Below are 23,392 nucleotides of genomic sequence, written 5' to 3' on the forward strand. Positions count from 1 at the left end.
AGACTCATAATCGCTATGGTCCCCCATGATCAACAAGCCCCTCACTTATTGACTTGTGTCTGGCGTGCCTGATATCGAAGGTTGCAATAGCTTGCTATTTTCCTGACATAAATTCCATATGCCCCAAATGATACAACTAGTGGCCAGCATTTCTTTGTAAACTTGCTTTTTTTTTTTTACAGTGTAACATTTCCTTAAATAATTCATTTTAGCATTTTTTTGTTAAAACATGCACCTGAATTTTAGACTGTTTAGTGGATCTAAACAGAAGTCCATAAATAATGCATTGTTTCCCATATGCGAATGATGTAATGGTTAAAGTCTACTGCTGATTTGGCGTACATCTCTGACTTGCCGCCCAGCTCCATGTGCTCAGTCGCCGGTTGCCAAACGATGAGAGGATAATCCTGATTTCGGGGGTAACTACCGAAAACAAAAGAGTGAGTATTAAGAGAACCCTGATATACATTTGCCGATGCATGTAAGAAAATTTCCTCCAGCTAATTGGAGTCAAATGCAGGTGTAGTTGTGCGCTTTTTTGGAACGGAGAGGACGCAGAGCATCCCTCATCCGTTGTTCTTTCTGCCGGTGCAGCGCGTGAGTAAAGTTGCTCTCGTGGACACACTCAGGCTGTGTAATCTGGACCGAACCACCCCTATGTGTGTGTGTTTACGTTTTGAGCTTGAGATGGGATGTAGTTGGGTGCGACAACCCCGTGAAATGTCTCACAAGTGTCTCAGTCCGTCAGGCGAGCAGCACGCGTCCAAACGAGGTGGAGAAAAAGAGGAGGGGGGGCAGCTGAGGCAGACAATGCGGTTTTGCGATGCGTTTACTCCTCACTTCCACTCTCATCCACGAAAAGATGATGTACCGAAGATGCCGGAGAAGAATTACACGTAATTTGGCAATTTTCTCTTTGTGAATATTATCACAGAGATAAATTCTGTCAGGTTTTGATTGAAAACCACAAAAAAAAATAGAGATGAAATTTCCAATAGAAAACCCAAGGAAACAAGTTAACTGGGACCCTGAGCAAGGTTGGTAAATACTGCTTTCTTGTTGTCTGATAACTTAAGCTCGGTTATGTAATAATGGGGTTACTATGAATTCCAGCAGCATTTATTGGAGATACCTGAGACACAACAAATGACACCACACCAGCTTCTATTATGCAATGCCTATAACCTCTATACTTTGGAAATCGCATTCATTGTTTTGTTTATTTCTCTTGTATTTTTGTTCTTCTCATAGTTGTATGATTTTAACGTCAATAGAGGACCAAAAACACAAGACAAAGCAGCTGGGGGGATTTCTTTATTCTCCATTCATCCTCCCTCTGCTCAGCTGTGGGCAGCGTTGCTCCAGAATCAACGTCAAGCTGGCGGAAATAATATAGATGAAACCGGAAAAGCAAATAAAAGAAAAACATATTGTTTATTTGAAGTGTCTCGCGAAATATTTGGCATGAGGCTAAATCATTTCGTTTAGTTTGGTTTAGTTTATTTCGAACATGTTAAAATAAAAAATAATAAAAAAAGACCAGTGTAACTTAAAAATACGTTAGATTGAGGGTTAGCCTATAACCTCTAATGGAGATATTATTTTCAATATCATTTTAACATTATTAGTTTTGCTTAGTCTTTTAGCTTGATAAAAAATGTAATTTATATTTTTAAAGAAACACGAGGGTTCACAATTTTCCCATTTGCGAATTCCTCCGTAAATGTTTTATTTTTTTCAATTAATTTACCAGAAGTTCTCAATGTGGTGACTCATGGTGATCTCAAGCTTCATTTTTTTAGGCTCAGCTGGTGAGATTCACGCCTACAACCTGTCTAGCTCTATAGGGACCAAATGTGCCAAGAGCCTATCTGAGCCAACCCAAAATCATTTCTCTCAAGCTTACATGTACTAAGGATAATTTAGCATGTTATCCAGAGATTGTCAAATTATGCTTATTTTCATTCAAACTAAATGCTTCATCACACCCATCATAGCTGTGCTTCACTGAATATAGCAATAAAAACAAAATTAGCATCAATATCCACCCATAATTGGGATATTTCTTTAGGCTTATTGATGTACACCTCTTACATAAGCTGAATATTTTCTTGCCCAGACATGCCAGAGACAAGAGTGAAGACTATAGGAGAGAGATAGTATCAGATAAAAGGCACTGCTTTCCACTCAGGCCTTATTTAATTTGCAAAATCAATATGAAGTAGAGTCAGTGGTATGGAAACGTGATTTTGGATGAATGCCTCACTGCCCCAGAAATTTGAACCGCAAACCACATTATGATCATCGCAGTTGTGTTTTTTTCCATTTATGGTGCAAAATTTGTACCGACTCATGACTTCTTTTCTTGTAATGTATATTGCCTGTATTTTTTCAGTTACAGCTGTAGTAAAATCAGTCAGATACAGATTTCTTAACTGCCCTACTGCCTCTGCCTTGCTGCATAGAGCTAATTTATTCAATCTCACTCTCTTATGGGATGACATGAAAAGCAATTAATGTCTCAGTTACACTAGTTATACTGACTTGTCCCAATTTGCAATTCATTTACCGGAAGATGTTCTTTTGCGTCCATCAAAATGACATCACCAGATACTGATGGAGGGTCATCGTCTTTTTTTCTGTTTCACTTCTCAGTCTTAATTTTCTATTCGTTATTGTCAGGCAGTCACGGCCCTTAAAAGCCTGTACTGTGAATTAAAAGTGACAGTTTTGCACTTTCCCAAGCTTGTGACAGCACTTTGCTGTTATTGATTTGCTCATGATATAGGGATGAACTAACAAGATTCAAAGCTTCTGGATCAGTGAGAGTGAGAGACAGAGACACTTCCTGGATGCCCTTGACTCACCAGGGTGGTGTGTGTGTGTGTGTGTGTGTGTGTGTGTGTGTGGGTGTATGTGTGTGTGTGTGTGTGTGTGTGTGTGTGTGGAAATTTTACTTAGCACATCCAATAAGTGATGCTATCCCATTACACAAAAGAGCACCTCCTGTCAAACAAATCCATTTTATATTCCTACCTTCCAGAGTTGCATCATTGTTGTCATCAGGCTCCGCCCATGGCTCAGAGGCACGCCAAGCTCTTGATCTAAGCGAGTTGGGGGCGTCAGGGGTGAAGGCTGAAGCTCTGAATAGCTTATTCAGCGCTTTATACTTTTTAAAAGGGATCTAAATTTGGCTGCATCTTTGGTGCTTGCCCACTTTGTTGACCTGCACAAGCACGCACACATTTAGTATGAAACTCATCCCCAAGCCAATGACTGAAAGTGGCACTTATCCTTCTCTTCCATAGCCTTCTTATTGAAAAATTGAAGCCTAATTCTCAGAAAAAGGTAGCTCAATTTCACCTCAACCCTCGCAACACTGTCAGGGTATTGTTATACTTGCCATTATTCTAAAAGCTTGTAAGGTTTTTTTCATACATTACTTTAAATCACTTGCCAGGATTTCTGCATTAGAGGTAGAGCTGTTTGCCGCAGTGTTTTGAGGCTCCATTTAACAGCACTAATGGCTTTAATGCGTATGGCCCGAAAGACATTTTCACCATATCAATATACTGGCGTGACATAGTCTCTCTGCAGCTTTGACTCAGCTGTTGGCCTTATAGCAGGCATCTTTGCAGATAGCTTACAGTGACGGCTTTGTGAAATCTCTTTATTAGCTGAGGGTAATAAAGGGAATCATTTTCTAATGCTTCATGCAGGAGGCTATAGGTTTTTAATGGTTGTAATAAGCTTGTGTTTACATCGTTCAGTGTGTTGTGTAAGCCTGTGGAGCAATTACTGCTTTGAAGGAACTCCCAACATTGTACAGTATTCTGTATATTCATTTTGATTGGATGATTTTCTTTCTAAATGTATGAAAACAGGCATATAGAAGAAGATACAACAGTACATTTACCATTCAATTTCATGTGGGAAATGAAGAGACATAATGTGCATTCATTTTTATTGTCTTTTATTGTACCAGAGTTGTTGTAAAAAACAATCTCAGAAGGTTATTTATCATCTGTATATAGGCCTATGTATTGGAAACGGATCAGAACGAAAAAACACGTGGATCAGTGCATCTGTAATTATCAGACGTGTTTCAGCACTGTGTTGTTTTGCTGCTCTTACCCAGATAAAGGCAGATGCAGATTGTTCTTTTTAGTCTGTTGCAGTCGTGCATCTGAAGCTGTGTCTACTTTTGCTGTTTTTGTACATCCAGAAGACACTCAACAGCTGTTCTGCTTTTTTGCCCTACAAGGCTAACAATACACAAATTAGTCATCTCCATCCTCTCATTTTTTTCAGTGGCGGTCCAGACCAACCTGGCCCCCCCGAAAAAGGCCCAGCCTGGCATGGTGAAGTCCAGTCTGGTCCAGGCCAGTGTGGCCACCATGCAGAACCCGATGGGCATCGACCCAAAGGCCAACGGTCACTGTCCACTGCCACGCCTGTCCATCTCCTCCCGTTCTGCCAGCATTGTGGCCAGCATGGACGCCAGCTGTGACGGCATGGCAGCGGCTCTCCACTCAGTGATGAAGTGGAAGACAGTGCTGGCGGTGTTCATCGTGGTCGTTCTCTACCTGGTCTGTGGTGGTCTGGCGTTCAGGGCCCTGGAGCAGCCGTTTGAGAGCAACCAGAAGACTAGTATCACTCTGGAGAAGGCAAGGTTCCTGCAGAAACATCCCTGTGTTACACCTGATGAACTGGAAGCTCTCATCAAGGTGAGTGAGGAAAAATGTAGCTCAACTCTTGGAATCGGTATTGTTGTGTTTTATCCTTCAGGCTACTCAGACTGCCAAAAACAGTTAATTGCATTTGTAAAATCTATTTATAGCTACCAGATTAGCTTGTAAGAGGATAAGAAGATAATAAACTAAATGAAAATGATCTGTTAAATAATACTGATTTCATGGGTAGATAAAAGGATGAATGTCAGAGGACTGACCTTTGTAGCTGCAGTTTTATAGATGGTGATTGCTATCAGGGGTAATTAGGGGTTCTTGGGTTAATGAATTCTGTTTTCATTAGGTTGTCACATGTCTTGAAAAGCTTGGGTGCTACTACAATACTTTGTGTCCTGCATGTCCTTCTGAGAATGAAGCCTTTTAATCAAAGTGTCCTTCAACAAAGAACAAATGCATAAACCTGTTATGTAACAAAGTGTTCTTGTAATTGAACTCATAATGTCTTTTACAGAAATACTTTTAAGTCAGCTAGTTGTCAACAGTTGTGATAGCAAGAACAGATTAGCTTAAAACAAAGCAACAATAATTATTGATTTTGGTATCAAAATTCGTTGACATTATGAAATAACATTGATATATGAAACATGAAAGGGGTGGCTTGTTGAAACGCAAAGAGATCTTTAATGTGATGCTGCAGCTTCCCTTGGAGCCTCTTTTTATTAGCAAGTTACAGCTCATGTATCTGTATTGTTTCACTCTCGCTCATGGATTCATTTTTGTGTTCAAGCAAGCAGCTGTTTTAAGCTGCGACAAAAAAAAAATCACAAACACACTACACAGCTGCTTAGCGATAAACAACAGATGGACACAGTAAGCAATTAGCAAGGGAACAAAGTCGACCATTAAGCAGCTAAAGAGCCAGACTTAAATTCACTTTGAAGAACTTCAAATGTGTCAAAAAGTTTTCCCTAAATATTTGCTCACTAAGGGTTGGTAGCTTCCGTTAGCCTTTTACCCTCAGCAGCAAAAGAAGTAGCTCTTAGTTGCTCACGTAACTGAGGTATAAAGCGTCCAGCGTGTAAGGATGAGTGGTCATAGGTGGGTACTTTTATGATGAGGACGCCTCTGCTAGTTCCTTCTACTGATGAAGAAAATGGCATGCAGTTGAAAGCTATTTATGGCATCAGAGCAGTTTAGTTGATGTTGCAGTAGCGACACTTGACAATGATTTTCTCCAGCTCAGTCCTGCCATTACTCACTCTGTAAAACGCTCCAGTTCTAACTTCATACTTCATACTATATTACGATATTACGATTGCCATTTATGTAATATATAAATATAGAACTTAACGTAGGCGTACATAGAAATGTACATAGAAATGTACAATGAAAAAGGTTGGGCTGGATTTTAACGTTCCCTAATTCAAAGTCATTGAGATTTTATTATTTTTATGACACTGTCATCGCTCGCTCTGCGCTGACTTCTTGGCATATTAAATGGCATTTCGTTTGGTGCCCACTGTTTTCATTAGACAACGAATCAATAAAACAGTGACTAAAGCACCATCAGTAGAAACACCTGCTTCTCTCTCCCCCCTTGGTTGCTGATATTGATGGGTAATTGTCATAAATGTCATTAGCAGACTTAGAGGCAGGTGCATGTGTAGCAGGAAGCCCCGTAATACCTTCAGGGTCACCGCTGAGACACCTATAACTCACTGACACTGAGATCTGTTGGCAAACACATTGAACCGAGCACACTACCACATGCAGGTCCGTGTTACATAACGATACATAACGTTAATCTCGGAGAAAAGAGCAATTCACTGTCTTTATCTTATTCATGAGGTCAGTTGAGCTGTTTCTAGTTTCTTGGAGAGCATAAGTGTTCTCCCTTTATTCTGTTTTCCGTTCATAGTTAGAGAAATTACTAGATAAGCTTTACCTACATTTTTATTCTATATGCATTTTGGGTAGTTTTGAGGACTACATTTCATAACCATTTTGCATTAGAAGAACCTTTTCTCTCCATGATAAATGCATTAGTACAGTATGAAATTCTAGAGTAAAGCTTTACAACACCCACACATTTTAAAAAAGGAAAGTAGCACACAGCCAGAGGGGCAATGTTATTTTTTTCCTTAAGAGTAGTTTCCATTACAGTTTCCAAATGTTTTCTATCTATTATGTTTTACCTAGGAGCAATAGAATCTTCGAAGATTTCATGAAGAGGGTGACCCTTTAATGCTTAAAGCTCTTATGAGAAGGTTTTAGCTGATTATGAAACAGACTAACATTAATACTGACGCCTGTGTATGACTAACAAAAGCAAACGAGCCCATAACGGATATGACTGATTATATGTATATGGGTATTTTTAAAGCCTGAATCCGCTGCCGCAGGGTAGGTGTCCGATTGTGACTGACTACATGCTGCAAACATTTTTTGTTAAAAAAAAGACACGATTTACACAAGTACAGGACAAAATCAGCAGAGAGGTAAGCGGTACTGCTTTGTCCGCAAGATGCGACAACAACGACACAAACCAAAATTGCTTCGCAGGAGCTTTAATAATCAACATAATACTAATGTGCTAAATGTCAGCAGCCTCGTCTTAACAACATGACTGACAACACATAGACTTTAAATGTACGTTGAAGCTGCCCTGAACCATGCTGTTCCTGTCACTGTCCACATTTTACCAATATGGTTTCCGAAGTTTTTATCCTCCAACCACTACCTGTGTGAAGTGAACAAGATAACAAGCTAGCAAATCGTTCATCATGTCACACTTCACTTCCTTTTACAAGATCTTTGTACAGTGTCAGCTGCTTTATATCACATCCCTCTCTTATATCACACCCAGAATTATAGGTCCAGATTTAAGGTCACTCCATCAAGCTGACACCTACAGCTAGAGCAGGATTGGAAAATGATTTGCAGTGCAGTTGGCTGAATAGGAAGTTTGATTTGTGAGGGAGTGTGTTGATTGAAAAAAGCAGGACTGAAATCAGTCACGTCCGTTGCAGATGTTTACACAGAAAAGGGAGCCACATGTAACAATGTTTGTTGTTTTGTTTTAGGGAGAAGGGACTAAATATAAGAGCTTCTGTGCATGATTAGAAAAGCCCCTTGTATCTTTATTAGCCAACAAAGGGGGATTTTTGACATCCTTGGAATGAGAATCAGCTGGTTTTAATGTTTAAAGCTAAATCATAGCATGTGATTTGTATGTGAGGGAACAGAAATAACCTGTTTGCAGTGTAGGAATAGTTGGTATGAGGTTTATCATAGAACCACATGGTTTTTCTGATTTTCTTAAGCATGAAAAAATCCCCAGTGAACCAACCACATGGTATTTGATATGCTCCACTTTACACTCGAATGGCTCCATTTGAGGTTTGTTTTTCTACAAAGCTCTGGTAGTCTGGACGTCTTATTGTCTCTTCCACACCTATTTTGTCCTTTTATTCCTTCTCAGAGGAGCATCCTTTCACCCTCTTATCTTGCGGAGCTCAACCTTTGAGCCACAGAAGAGCTATCATGAGTTTGTAAAAAATCAATGACATTTTTTTCTGAGGAGAAGTATGTGGTAAATAAAAACCTTGAGCATGGTGTGTCTGGGGTCCACAGGGAATCAATTATTTATCTCACAGGGCGGCAGTCACAGACTCCCTGCTGCAGGACAGCTGAATCACAGACAGGACTATCATCTGGACAGATTGTATCACCAGAAACTGAAGGGTTAAAAGTAATTTGCCTGTATCAACTAATGAATTTAATTTCACTATTACATCTTTTGAAGTAATGTATTAAAAGATTAGTTGCTTTTCTTCAGGGAGTAACATAAGGACAATACCAATCACTGAGCAGTTAGTTATAAAATGACCACCAGCAGTCAGTCAGGGTAATTGAACACAGAGACCAAAATACATGGAACAACAGTGAAACTAACTCCCTCCAAAGATGATAAATTCCACCCACTGACACCTCTAGAATTAACAAATTGGCATACATTTTTCCTTTTTATTTAATGAGGACAAACGTTATTTAGCAGGTGGTGGTAAATGTTTAATGCTTCTTTGAATTATTTACATCTTGTTTGGACCTCTGTTTTTCCTGTTCTTCTGTTTTAACCATAGAAACAGCATCCTCGAAAAAGTCGGTGCAAGAAATGCTTTCATTCCTGTATGCTATCTAAATCAGATTTAGAAGTACTTTATTAATCCCAGGGGGAAATTATAGGGAGATGTTATAGTCTCAGTTGCCATCAAGCGGCAACCTCCGCTGTTTAACTGGTTTGTCAAGATGCTTAAAACTCATCTCAGCTCTAGCTTTCAGCCTGTCTGAAAGTTAGGCTGAGACAGGATTTCCAGTATGAGAGCTGCTGCCGATGGTTGCCACTTAGGTGTTTTAACCAAAGTTAGTTATGTATATTTGAGCAATTCAGTACAAATAAAAGAAACTAATTTAACAATTTTCTCCTTTAATTATGAGCTGAACCATCCCAGGGAGACAGATTTTGTTAGCCTGGAGCTAAGCAACACTAATAACTATACTGTTTTATTAGCCATGCAAATGCAAGAGTGGTATCAATATGTAATTTCACTGAATGTAAAATTAAAACTTTAATTAATCATTCTTTTTAGTTATGTTGATAGTCCAACATTTTATTTGCTGGAAATTTTTTATCCTGTCGTGTGTGAAGCTTACGCTTAAGAACAACACTTTTCCCCCTGCTGTCTTAAGAAATAGCCTGCAGGATGAGCTTCTCCACCACTCAGTCTGGTCTTTTAACAGGTTACTTCATCAGTCTGTTCATGCTGTGTCAAACCCGTCACTCAGACAAAGCTCTTCTGTGGCAACACAGCAGTGGTGACTCACTGTTATCAAACTGTTTGGTGGAGGAGTTGACAGAAAAATGACAACCACAGAAAGCCTGTGTGCATATATGCACATCCTGTGTGTGTGAGGGAGACAGAAAAAGCGAATGTAGTGGCGATTAAGAATTTGAAGTGGTTCGCTCCACAGCATGTGCTGACATAATGTGTGTGAATGTGAGTCCGTGTACGTCTGTTGACCCCCTCGTGTCAGCTTAAGTGTCTGTGCAGTCCACCTACCCACTGTGTGCCCTCAGAGAAAGCAGACTTGATTGGCTTTCTTCCTGTGCCGCTGGGATGACTCATACTGTGGCACGATGTGAAGCCGCGCCGTTATTGACACTAGTACAGGCCTGGCTTATTGATGAGTCACTTATCTGGAAATAAACTTTTATAAACATTGAGCTACCTGCAGTTTAACTACGTCAGGACATTCAAACAACACCGTCATCATAATTTAAAACATGAGTAATGTGATGTTTGTATAAATTAATGTATAATTATTTGTGAAAACTAGGGCTAGTTTAGTGAAGATGTTGATAAAGTACTAACCCATCAATACTTCAAATACTGACAAGAATGTACCGTTATTACAGACCTTTGTCCTCAGACGTCTGAACACGAGCTACTGTAGAATCAGTATTCCAAAATGCAGCATTTTAAGTTCATATAGCACAGATTTAAAATATGCCCATGAAAATATAATTAGAGTGAAGTCAAACTCCCTCTGGGTTTGTTGTTCTCAGTACTGTGTTTACAGCCCTCAGATTTGTTCCTAATATGCAGCTTGTATATGTCACTCATAGGCTTAAACATTTTCATACATGTTTTTTTCTTCACATGTACACCTCCCTCTCCTCCCTGCCAAACACAGCCAGTGCTCTCAAAAACTTCCCTGTGATGGACCTGTGTTTTTCCCATTTGCAGTCAGCTGTGCAGCTTTGATGCTTCAGGCTGGTCAGATTAGAGCGCTTGATGTAAGTGATGGCCGCAGAGATTGCAGCAGAGGATACTGCTTGGCAGTAAGGGGGGTTGAAGGTGAGACTGAAGCATCACGCTGGCTGGCACTCTGCTGTCACCTGCTGTGGGGCAGGAAGACACGCTGAGAGGATCAGATTCTGCAGGGAGTTCGCCTGCTTGCTAATGAAGCTGCAGCTTAAAAAAATAAAACAAACATTAGCAAGGAGGCGTGTGCTGATTCTTCCGCGCTCTCAGAATGAAGAAGAAACAAAAAGCACGTTGTTTTTTTTTAATTTGGCCTAATTTGCAACACAAATCTAAGTCACCAGCCTCGTGCCTCAAAAGTCCATGTGTAGAGGGAGGATTTTTCCAAATCTATAATGCAGCGTGAACATGGCTGGGAAAAAGGCGAGACAAAAATAGAACTTCTCATAAAGTATTCAGATTCAATATGAGGCTATTTATACTCCTCCCTTGACTCCAGAATTAGATTATTTGGGGTTTATTCTTTGAATTTTGTGCCTTGAAAATAGCCTTGTCTGTGAAAGCCTATGAAGTAACACGCTAATTTTATACTGGGGGAGTTGCACTGACGGAGTTGAGGTAATCACATGCAGGATTAAGAGCAGGCATGTGCAGCGATGCGAAAGTGGTCCTCCACTCTGTCTGCCTTAAAATGTATGTCACGAGAGCTGATTCATATTTTATAATATGGACTTGCATCTCGCTTGCAAGGATAGTCTGGGGGTTGCTCCGAATGAAAAGCAGCACGTTTTATCCAACCAGGAATGTCGGTAACATCACTGAGGCTATTTCTGACCAAAAAGCCTCTCTCGTGTTGACTTTAATGCCCACAGAACCAATATTTATTTGAGCCTGGAGGCAAAGTTAAAGCTTTTCACAAAAAAATGCCAATAAACAGAGAGTTGAGAATAAAACACTTATAGATTAACTTCTAATAGCTACATAATGGGGCATAGAAGGAGATCAATGATGCAGTAAATGTGGAGCATTGTGACTTCTTAATGTTTCCCCTGACACAACAAAATAACGAGAGAAAAGATTCTCCGTAGATATAGTCAGTGTGGACTGTAAACACCTGCAAATTAGGTATAAAGCTTAATGGTATGGAAGCACTCAGCTGATATTCATCCAAAAATTTTAATCGTATTATATATTCGTTTTCCTCAGTTGCCAATCTTATTTATTTTGTATCTCCAGAGTCGCAACAGCACAAAACAAACATAGAAATAAGCTTGACATCCCTCATTAGTCGGGGCAATGGCAGCGTGGCATGTCATGGTTTTGTACTTGAATATGATCCATTTATCCAAGAACCAGCAACATTATCCCGAAATAATGGGAAAGAATGATCTCGAAAAACCACCTAAATGTCCTTGTTATCATGGAAACACTGAAGAACAACTGAAAAATATAGATAACTGTGGGGAGCTGGTGGCGCAGTGGTTAATGCGTGTGTGGAGGCTGTAGTCCTCAAAGCGGGCAGCTTGAATGTATAAACATCATTTTGAAAGAAAATATTATGATGTAACCAACATTATAAAATAAAAATGAACTGATTGAATAAATGTCACCCACCTTACCTCTACCTCCCATCTTACTCGAGCTGTAAGAGTTCAAGGTTAATTGAAGTCTCTCTCCACCTCCCCCATTTCCTCCTCTCCTCCTCTCCTCTCCTCTCCTCTCCTCTCCTCTCCTCTCCTCTCCTCTCCTCCCCTCAGTGCGACCCACCAGATCTCGAGATAAAAGCGCATTCTGTATCCTTAGTTACTTCAGGAGTGTTACACAATCCATGGCAGGGGTCACCCACGAACACACATTGGACACACATTCATCACACAAGCATTGCATGAGGGGGGATAATGTGTTCACTCTTTTCAAACCATGTGGGCTTATGTAGTAAAATCACAGCAGACAAGTTTATTTGCACGCAAGCTTGCCTTTCCTCTTTGAAGGAGAACTCAATGGGAGAGATGTAAAATACATTTGACTGTCCAAGAACATTTATGTTTTTTTGTTGAAGCATTATCATAGTAACTGATATATTTCCCTCTTTCCAGCATTCTGTAGATGCAGTGAGTGCAGGGGTGAGTCCTATTGGAGACACGTCCTATAATTCCAGTCACTGGGACCTGAGCAGTGCCTTCTTCTTCGCTGGAACGGTCATCACAACAATCGGTATATAAACATCCACCCTTATAATACCGTTCTTTGACAACCATGCACGACTCGGGGGTAGGAGTCCGCGAGAAGAGTTACAGAATACCTCAGAAACAAAACCTTTGAAGATAAACACTACTGACCTTGCAGACTTAGACCACTTGGTTGATCTCTTTGATAAGAACTTTCTTCTTGCTTTCCTGCTCTCAAAAATAAGATTCTAATTACAATTCATTCAAAAGAAATTAGACTTAACAGCCTTTGGATGCCAGGAATCTTTGATCAAATTTCAATCACAACAGACATATATTACATTTTAAGAGGTACAACTCCAACATGAAAGCTCATACTGTGCACTTGAGTTTGTGTGCTATCTCTATTATTATCATCTTTTAGTAAAGCGAAAAGAAGAGCACAATGTCCCTGACCTGCTGTTGTGGTGCTCTTCAGCCAGCTACTCAATTTGCCATGACATTTGCTGATACGCATCTGAGCTTTAAGTGGCTTCATTAAGTTTAACGAAGCCACTGATCAAAACACAGAGCATAAAAAATATGGAAGACCTGGTGACGGTTGGTTCGAGTCTGGTCCGGGTACCTCTCCCCTGTCATTCCCCTCTCACAACACATTTATTCTCCAGACACGCTCAAATAAGTATTGATAGGATCCTGTGTAATATCTGTATAATTGAACTGACCTCAATGTGTTTCAACAATATAACAAAAAACAATAGTGCTTAAAAAAGAAAGGGGAAGTAAATTCAAACGTCAATTGTAGACACAATTGTTATTTCAAAGAACTGGGTTAATAGGTTTTGTCCTTGGTTTCCCTGGACTCTTCATTGTATCTCTGTTACTTTAGGACCATAATAATGCAATTTTCTCGAAGCCGAACTTAATTGTTGGCTCTCTAGGATCTTCCTTACGAGAGACGCCTATGGTTCTTAACCACAAGGACTGTATTGACTATGTTGCATAAGACCATCCTAATTGTTTTCCTTCTCAGCTTACTCTTAATACTCTGTTGCCTCTTCCTCAGCATGTCTGTTTTTCTTTGCATTTCTTGTTCCCCCTAATGGATCGAATCTTGACCTTTTTACCCCACCCTCCCCACTCCCGTGTTGTCCTTGTTTTGACAGGTTATGGAAACATAGCTCCGAGCACGGAAGGCGGAAAAATCTTTTGCATCCTTTATGCCATATTTGGCATCCCCCTCTTTGGCTTCTTGTTGGCTGGGATTGGAGACCAGCTGGGGACCATCTTTGTGAAAAGCATCTTGAGAGTTGAGAAGATATTCAGGGTGAGCTGCAAAAGTTTGAGAGTGTTGTTGCGCTTGTCCGGTTTCAGATTTTTTGTTCTTTTTGATTAGCATTTGCTTCTCAGCTATCAGCGCCTCATCATAGTGTTACATGGTCTTTTTTAATTGCTTGTCTTGTCTGTCTCTAAAAGCATCTCTTTTTTTTGATTTCTTCAGCAAAAACACAGACAGATCAGCCGGACTAAGATCAGAGTAACATCCACCATCCTGTTCATCCTGGCAGGCTGCATTGTATTTGTAACCATCCCTGCTGTGATCTTCCAACACATTGAGGATTGGACCACACTGGAGTCCATCTACTTTGTTGTGATCACTCTCACCACAGTGGGAATAGGAGACTATGTGGCAGGTAGAGCTATGGTTGTTCTATCAGGATGTACATGCCTGTTTTGTATGACTTATATTACTTATTTTCAAGCCATATCTGCCTTTTTCTTTCCCCCCTCCAGGTGGAAACCGTAGGATAGACTATATGAAGTGGTACAAGCCTCTGGTGTGGTTCTGGATCTTGGTGGGTTTGGCCTACTTTGCTGCAGTCCTGAGCATGATTGGAGACTGGCTTCGACTACTGTCTAAAAAGACCAAAGAGGAGGTGGGAATCATTCAATTAGCACAGCTTAGTATTAAGTTAGAGAGGTAGAAATTTAAAGGACATTCAGTTGCTGGCGGGACAAGAAATTACTGATTAGACCTTGTTAAAGTCCAGACAGAGAAGACACATTTATTTATTATCTTTAAAACATGTATAAAAATGTAAAGGTGCCAAATACAAGACTTAGGCACCGACGGATTGATATTTTGTAACAACATTTTTTTTTTAAATTTAGAAGTCCTTTAACACCTCGGTGGTTCATACCATTCAATACTCATGACTAAAAATAATGAAATAAATGTTGTTCCTTCTGCAAGACTCTTTTTGATCAACCAGCTAGCTGCAAACATAAGGACAGAGGCTTACATTTTCATTCAAACATTGCTTAGTCCTGATTGGTTTTCAACAATCACATGAGACCAGCAGCTTAAAACCAGTGGAGGGAACACAAATGGTTTTTTTTGTGTGAAATGAGCAAAATTGTTGCAGACATGGCAAAAGATTACGTTATCTTTTAAGAGTGCACCAACACCAACACACAATCCAAATAAAAAGTTGGTTTCTGGACATTTAAAAAACACAATCTTTAACTGATAGTGCAGCTTGGAAACAATATTCTTTCTTAATTTGCTCTTTATCCTTCTGTCACAGGTTGGGGAGATTAAAGCTCATGCAGCTGAATGGAAGGCAAATGTGCGAGCAGAGTTTCGTGAAACACGGCGTCGCCTGAGTGTCGAGATTCATGACAAGCTCCAGCGAGCCGCCACCATCCGCAGCATGGAGCGGCGTCAGCTTGGCCTGGAACAGCGAGCTCACTCCCTTGACATGCTGTCTCCTGAGAAGCGGGCCTTGTTCGCCAGCCTTGATGCGGGCCGCTTCAAGACTTCATCCCAGGAGAGCATCGATACTAAGCTCAACAACCTGAGACTGAAGGGGGCCTGTGAGCAGTACGACCATCAGGGGAGTGAGCAAACGCCACAGACGGCGTCTTCCTCTGAGGAAAATCTCTTCCACCTGCGCTTCGGATCCCTGACCAAGCTGGCAAGACGTAACAAGAACCGTGAGCTGCGGAGAAACATCCCAGACGACGTGCGAAGAGCGAGTGTGTGCATAAACAACGGCAGTGCCATGCTGGGTGAGGAGAGGACAGAAGAAGAAGAAGACAACGTGGAGCCAGATGAGGAAAGTGGAGAAAGAAAAGAGGGAAACACCAGTTTGACGAACCTGTCACAGTATGCAAATGAGCGCTCTAAACTGAATGGGTTTATTTCAATACAGGCCAAAGACGGAGAGAGTGACTAGGTACTGAATCAAAGAGCACTCAGGGAGAGAAAGAAATACAGACTGAAACATACAGTGGCAGAGACGCAATACCAGAGTGCATGGTCTTTTGAGATGTTAAGAAAATGTGCCTTTCTGTTTCCTATGCGTAGATTGGAACTGCTCCCAGGAAATTCAGTCAACGTGCCATAGCCATGGGAAGAAAATGTGCTGCCAAAAATGAATGAGCTAAAGAGACAGAAGAGGCTGTAGTGAAAATACCTCATATCAGCTGCTACTTTTTAATTGATCGAATTAATACAGCAGCCATTTTCCTCTAAGATCATGCTCTGTGTGGGAAGCTAAAATGCTGTTATGATGTCTGCTGTGTTGCATGATGTACAACATGTGATCAGGCTGAAATTCAGCCTGACTTCAAAAGGAGTCGTACGACGCAAAAATCATTTCTAAATCAGCCTGAAATTGCATTTTACTCGCCACCTGCTTAAGCTTGTCATCACTAAATTTATCAGCATTTAGAAAGACAAAAAAACAATAAAAAATGGGAAATGAGGCCAACATTTTATAAATACGCTGTACTTACAAGACTACTAAAGTTAACATTCAGCAACCTCCTAGCTTACAATACCGTTAGCTAATTGGTTGAAATGTATTGTAGAGTTTGGCTTTTAAATTAGAACAGATAAAGCCTATGTGCATTCCTAGCTTACACAATATAATTCTGGTCTTTGTTCATTTTCAGAAAAAAATTCATCCAAAAACTATATGACCACCTATTCTTTCTGCCTGTTGACCGCCATGTTTACAATACATGACAAAACTGTTAAATCGATTATTTGTCGTCATAGATTTTGTTGCCATGGATTCTCACTATCAAATCTTTTGTTCTGTTCATTTGTTTGCAATTGTCAGTTATTCTTTATGTATATGACCTTCAACTTTGAGCAAGCAGCATGACATTATGACAGCATCCAAGCTTCCCACACTCAGCCAGATGTCAAAAAGACGACGGGCGCTGTTCGACTGTTGTGAATGGGCTCCTTAGGAACTTTGATTTCTACTGAAGCTATCTTTCCAGCTTCTTTGTCTCTTAGCCCCGAGGACGCCTCCGAGACACGGCTGCTTGTTAACGTTAAAGCTGGATTTTTATCAATGTGGGCAGGACATCCAGAAAGCTAAGTCCATGTCATCCATCTTCAGAAATATTATCGATCTCCGCTTTGTCATCTCATGCTGTGGGGGCTATTTTTAGCTCAGTGGCCTGGTTCAAAAGGACTTTCTAATGAATCAGGGATGGAAGGTTGAGTTTATGCTGGATCAATAGCATTACAAGCATTTACTAAGAAGACATGTACAATTAAACCTACATGGTGTATATGACTTGGAAAATATAGCCTTAGGGTATATATAATACAAACTACAGTTAGAGCTTGTAAAAAAAACTTTTCACCTGGATTGTGCATGGTAATAAAACACAACCAAAGCATTTAATTGACATACAACATACTTTAAAGCTTGATTTTAAGCTTTTTCTGTTATTTTGGGGATAAAAAAAAGATATATATATTTCTGAAATGAGCGCCACCTTTCTCTTATTTTTTTGAAGAATCACCTAACAGACACACATTTAATCACCTTTGGCCATGCGATTGTCAGCAAAATTATAACACTTTTATACAAAACTTTATCACAAATGTAATGACACATCTTAAATATTTTTTGGAATTAATGAATGTGATGCTGTTGATTTTGTACCCACCGAGCATGTTTGCTTCTGTTTACCCCTTTTTTTATAAAAGCCAAGCACTTGAGTTGAACTTCCAACTGAACTGTAATATACGAAACATATTAAGTGACATTATGTCATGTTTACTTTTGTATAACTTCTTTTCTGAAATGAATCATCTTTCACACTGAAATTAACTTTTGTTCTTACAGTTGTTCTCACCGACATTTCTGTTTTCAATCCTGTGACAATTTACAGTCGTTGAATGTTTTTACATATGTACTGTACTCCTGAAACTTTCCAGAAAATACCAGGCAGACTACGCCTGAAATCTTCCTGAGTTAGTTATAAATTCAAAAACTAAATGTAACGTGAAAAGAACTACCTTAAAGTGGCGAACAAAGTAACAGTCTGACAGTACAGCGACAATTTCCCCTTATTATGTATGTGCACTTTGACACACTTACAATGTCAACAAAAGAGCGAAGAAGAACAAAGTGGCAAACAGAAAACATAATGAAGCACTTTCATTGTATGTGTAGAGATCACAATTGATAGGCATAAGCAGGATGCAGGATATAAACGTCATCAACCACCTCTTGCTCGCTCGCAAGGAATTTTTCTGAATACTTTCTGCTTCCGGGAAATCTTCAGGAAGTGTTCAGGAGTTTTGTGCAAGTGTGAAAGCATCGATGGCATTATACTACCTACTGTAACACTGACTTTTACAGAATTCTTCACTGTTTCCCGAGCGTGCTTTGCATGCATTTCGAAAGCAGTTTTACACACAAACATTGGTTGCACCTGACATAAAAACTATGAACCATTACCATGACCTTGACCATGACCTGTGACTATGTGTTATTGTACAGTTTATTTTATGAACCGATCACATTAAATGTAGTGAGTGCCTTTTTCCAGATAATAAACATGACTTGAGAAATGTAAAAGGTCGTAATTGTCATATGAATGACTGCATTAGCATACTCTTATTTTTGTGCATAGAATTGTGGCGTACAATAGAAGGACAATGCATTTCAAAGTCATTGCGATAAATGAACTGAGAAAATTAAAGCCGTCATATACATGTGTCACTGCAGACATCATGACCTGTCATAATGGAAGTAATAACATTCAAGCTGAAGAGTCATGAAAACATGACACTAAATCTGCAGAAGCTTAATGAGATTCTGTCATCATTTAAGAGAAAGGATGTGCTTATACAATGTGAGACAAGTCAAGATTGACTACCTTGGAAAAAGGATATTTTCTTTATTTGTTGAGAGCATTTATAAGGACCAGTAGCAAGACGTACAGTACTTTCACAAGTTTCTGTTGAGCAGATACTTGTTTTTAATTTAATTATTTTTTCTTTATAGTAACCAAATTGAGACGAAACCTATAGCAATTAATCATACAAACTAACATTTTGCAATTGGAAAATAATGTTTTTGTTTGTTTAGATATTCAATATATTTGAGAAAATGCATTCATTTTAACTTTGTTTGGGATCTTTTGTGCCACTATTTACAGCACAGTTGATCCAGTCAGAAACAGGGCTGAGAGAGCGGGGATGACAAGATGCAGGTCCGAGTTAAACTCTGGCCGGCCTCCCTGAGGGCAGCTGCCCTCATGGCATGATACCAGGCCTTCCAGCACCCTGGAAATGAACTTTTAACTCATGTTTAACTGTGTTTTTCAGAATCAGAATAAGAATGACTTTATTAATCCCAGGGGCAAATTCGGTAAACAACTTGGTCAACACAATGTGTAGGAAAAACATGATCAGCAAGTCAATAAGTTCAATAAGAAACCTGTTTAGGGTTTCCATTTTTTAAATCCAAGATAAATCCATTAAATTTTAAATCCATTAGTTCAACATCAAAAACAAACTTGTATTTTTTTTGTAATTTAAATTTTTCATTGCATATGAGAACAGTTAATGATACACTGATAACATTGAGCTCCAGACTTTTAAGTTGTTACAAAGCACCTCTTATGGGAAAAAAAAGGTCATTTAATATTCATGTTTTGTGTGTGTGTGTGTGTGTGTGTGTGTGTGTGTGTGTGTGTGTTTGGAAAATAATTTGCTGCAGGACTTTTTATTTCATGTACAGAGAAAGCTGAAAAGGCTCGATACAATTGCCTTCCTTTTGTATCCAGACTTTAAAGTTAAATCTCTTGTAGATGTTGTTCATTATGGTAGCTGCGGGATTAACAACTGCTAATGCAACCTTAATGATATACAGATTGTTAAATTTACTAAACTATATGCAATATCTTGATTTCCGGTTGTGTGTCCATTGAGTATTATGAGGACAAACAAGTCAAACAAGGACAGCGCAAAATGTTTTCAACCATAATGTCATCAAAAGCACTCTGTGCACACCAAGATCCACCTTTCACTCATCAAACCTTTAGCCAAATCATTTTTAAATGGACAGTACCCCTGTGGAGCCGCTTCTATGCAGCTTTGAGGTAATTAAGTGACACGATTTATTTATTATGTAAGTGACTCCCAGGATGCCGTAGTCCGAGATGTCCGTGGAGGCATGTGTAGCTCGGAGCCACAGTCACGTGCGACAAAGTGTGCATGACACCCATGAAAAAAATATACAGCTGACGGCATCACAAGAGTAATTAATCAAGGGGGCAGGTCAGTAAAGGCACGGCTATAAATTGTGTGTGCTGTAATAGAAAAGGCACGTGTGTGTGTGTTTGTGTGTGTAAGTGAGTGTGTGTAAGTGAGTGTGTGTGTGTGCGTGTTGTTTTCCTTCAAGGTGGAAGTGTCCTCCACCCATCTCCTCTATCTGTCTTTTGTCCATCTTGCTATCTCTCTGTCCTCCACATCACAGAGGGGCCGAGCCTTTCATTATCTCTTGGTTTTATTCATTATTTGTCATTACTATGTTGTTCATTATTCTTCTTACTGATGACACGACAAAATTCAAGAGGTAGACATTTTTTACTGAAGAGGCTTTTATGCAGATCAGTAAAAACAACGTAAAAATGTCAATCATGCAGCATCAGTATATATGTAAAGTTTTTATAGGAAATAAATACTTAAACTTACGTAACTCGTAATGTGCATACTGTACGTAATTATATATACATAAATTAGATTTGTATACAGACATCTAAAGCATTTCTGTGCCTTAGAAATAATTTATTTGATGTCTCTATCATAAGCAGAAGTCTTAATAACCAAAAAAAAGTCCAATCAAAACTTACTTCAAAACATCCATCTTCTTTTACCACACAACATAAATAAAGCCTCAGTTCTAATCAACACCTCACTGAAACATTGTGAAGAACAAACTGAGAAAGAGGAAGTTGATCTGCATATAACAGGTGTTCTTCCACTTTGGTTTCAAAGTAGACAATCACATGCATTGTGAAAGTGTAATGTAGTTTGTGACATCTATAGCTCTGGTATATTCTTTTCAGCAGAATGATTTTTAAGTGAGACCAATGGGATCATGCTCAGAGTTTATTAGTTCAGAGTTTTACAGAATTGTGTGCATAGTTCCTTTTTGTGTGTGTACAATAAACAAACTGTAACGTAATATTCTTGAGTTTAATGGTGGACTTCAATGTTTCCTGATCTAGATAACAAGACAGACAACTCATGAGAGAGAATGAAAACGGTTGTAAAACCTACTTAGACATTATAAAAAAAAAACAAGGAATAATAATGGTAAAAGCACTTATCTTAGTAAATCAATAGGATAAAACAAGCATTGATTGGCTTGTTTTACGTCCTCCCTTTGTGTGTTTTCCCTCCGCTTTGATTGCCCATTAGTTTCACCTGTCTTGTCTGTCACACCTGGTATTGATTTCCCCTTATTTTGTGTTCTGTCCCCTAAGTGTCAGGTTGTCACATGTTAATGCCCCTGTGTTCTCCTTGTGTTTTCTCCTCTGGTTTTTCTGTTGGAGTTTCGTTGAATACTCCTGAACTAGTGAGCTTTGTTCATCATTGTGTTTAATTAAATCAAGTTTTGTTCTGCATATTCTTTAAGTATTCAGAACTGTGAAAATTCTGTGGCATTGCAAAAGGCCTCCTGGAACCATGTTTTATTGTTCAATTCTGAGTACTGTAGTACATTTGAATTTAAAATAAACAACCCTGTGTAAGCATGTCAAGAGATGATTCCCTTCACAGTGTTACCCGCACTGTAGAGTCGAGAGGTTTCCAGAACAAGGGAGTTGCTGTGAGGAAGAGAGGAAGTGTGAAAGTGCTAAGAGCGACAAGCAGACTAATGAAAAGGAAAAGGTGGAGGGAGTGTCAGACAGTCAGCCCGAGGAGCGCAGCATGTTTGGCATCAAATCTGGCAGCTGTGATACTGCAGTGAAAATAGGTGTAATGCGATGTCATCCTCACCAGTCAAGAGAAGCTGAAAGTAAAGTGCATCACGCTCTGCAGGAGTTCAGATGTTATCAAGTCTATTTGTCTCATTCTATTGCAATACAGTTAATTTAAATCACATCCACCTGACAAGTCCAGATAGACACCCTATTTCAAGACATCACAAGCAAATAATAAGCCTTGTATTGCAATTAGTGTGTAAAAGTTTAAATTGCAGCCAGACTAGTTTTTGTTTGTCAAGTGTTCTTAGCGTGCTTATTTTCTACACAAGACAAACAATTCAGGCCTCATACGTTTCTTGTACTATCTAAAAAAAAGACTTTATTTCTGGATGTGCATCGCATGTGACTTATATTAAGTGTTAGTTGATATTTTAGAAGTTAAACAAATAAAAATGCCCATGTTTGAGGAGTGCTGGTGGCATGATGGAGATTTTGGCCTGTGCACTTTTTATTGTGAGATTATCCCTCTTCTCTAGCCCTTTATTTGTATGTCTTCTTCTACATTACAATTACCATCAAAGGTAATGTACTTCAAATGAGAAGAATTGTAGCAGAGGCATTTTCTTTCTCATATCAAGCTACTAGATGGATGGATCTCAGAAAGTCATGTTCAGCCAATGGGTGGATGTTTCATACGAGACGGGATTAGGAAACAGATACTCCACACTACTTCACTGATAGACCTAAGAATGATACAGTCAAGTCTTTGTTAAGCCTCCACACTTGTGTTTTTTAAGTGTTTTCGTTCAGTCATTGATGATTGCTACATCATACCACTAGCTGGCACTGTCGTTAAGCAGACACTAGTGGTGATCTGCTTTAGAAAGTGTGATGAGATAACATTTATTATGAATTGTCACTTTACAAACCAAAATGAGATTGAAGGGTGATTAAAAAAATCCAAGATGGCAACTAGGCAACCTCACTCTCATTACTTGACTTATTTCTCTCTCTCTGTCCATCACATCTTGGTTACAACAGGACAACTATAAACTAAAGGACCATCATGTGTACAAACATGTTAAACAAATACGTATTGAATGTTAACAATTATGAAACAAGATAAAAAAACTAACCCAGTACATAAACACATAATGGGTTCAGTCAGAGAGACAAGTGAGCAGTGTGTTGGCCACTTTTGATCCGTTGAGCTTCCCTTACAAAGCCCGAAAAGGGAGACATTTTGTCTCCAGCTATGTAATTAACTTTTTAAGTCTGTGTTCTTTTTTCACCGCAGTGCTTTTTACTTTTTTGTGGTAGTATGATCTTTTTTTTTACAGATTCTGAATTGACTCATAGACACGTTTAATTAATTGATGAGCTCCAGCCTAGAAGCTCAGCTACTCCTTATCCCCTCTTCTGCCCAGACATCCCATTAAGTGATCCAGACACAAGC

The 23,392-nt window shown here is 39.3% G+C and overlaps 1 protein-coding gene across 2 annotated transcripts; it reads left to right on the forward strand.

The window, feature by feature from the left end:
* Positions 1 to 356: 356 nt before the first annotated feature.
* Positions 357 to 16,574, forward strand: kcnk10b (potassium channel, subfamily K, member 10b). 2 transcript variants are annotated; one of them, XM_079370571.1, is made up of 7 exons: positions 357 to 440; positions 4,312 to 4,727; positions 12,613 to 12,730; positions 13,851 to 14,011; positions 14,186 to 14,378; positions 14,479 to 14,621; positions 15,273 to 16,574. In XM_079370571.1, coding segments are annotated over exons 1-7 (1,683 nt in total). In that variant the 5' UTR covers positions 357 to 439; the 3' UTR covers positions 15,924 to 16,574. The 2 variants fall into 2 exon arrangements, with proteins under 2 accessions (XP_079226697.1, XP_079226696.1); XM_079370570.1 differs by lacking the exon at positions 357 to 440 and adding an exon at positions 609 to 1,037.
* The last annotated feature ends 6,818 nt before the right edge of the window (positions 16,575 to 23,392 follow it).

Source organism: Symphodus melops (assembly GCF_947650265.1).
Source record: "Symphodus melops genome assembly, chromosome: 19".
Classification (NCBI taxonomy): Eukaryota; Metazoa; Chordata; class Actinopteri; order Labriformes; family Labridae; genus Symphodus; species Symphodus melops.

Coding starts and splice junctions, on each gene's coding strand:
- kcnk10b (XM_079370570.1), top strand. CDS start 983: ATGAAATTTCCAATAGAAAACCCAAGGAAACAAGTTAACTGGGACCCT. Junction 12,731..13,850: donor AACGGTCATCACAACAATCG/GTATATAAACAT, acceptor TTGTTTTGACAG/GTTATGGAAACATAGCTCCG. Junction 14,379..14,478: donor AATAGGAGACTATGTGGCAG/GTAGAGCTATGG, acceptor TCCCCCCTCCAG/GTGGAAACCGTAGGATAGAC.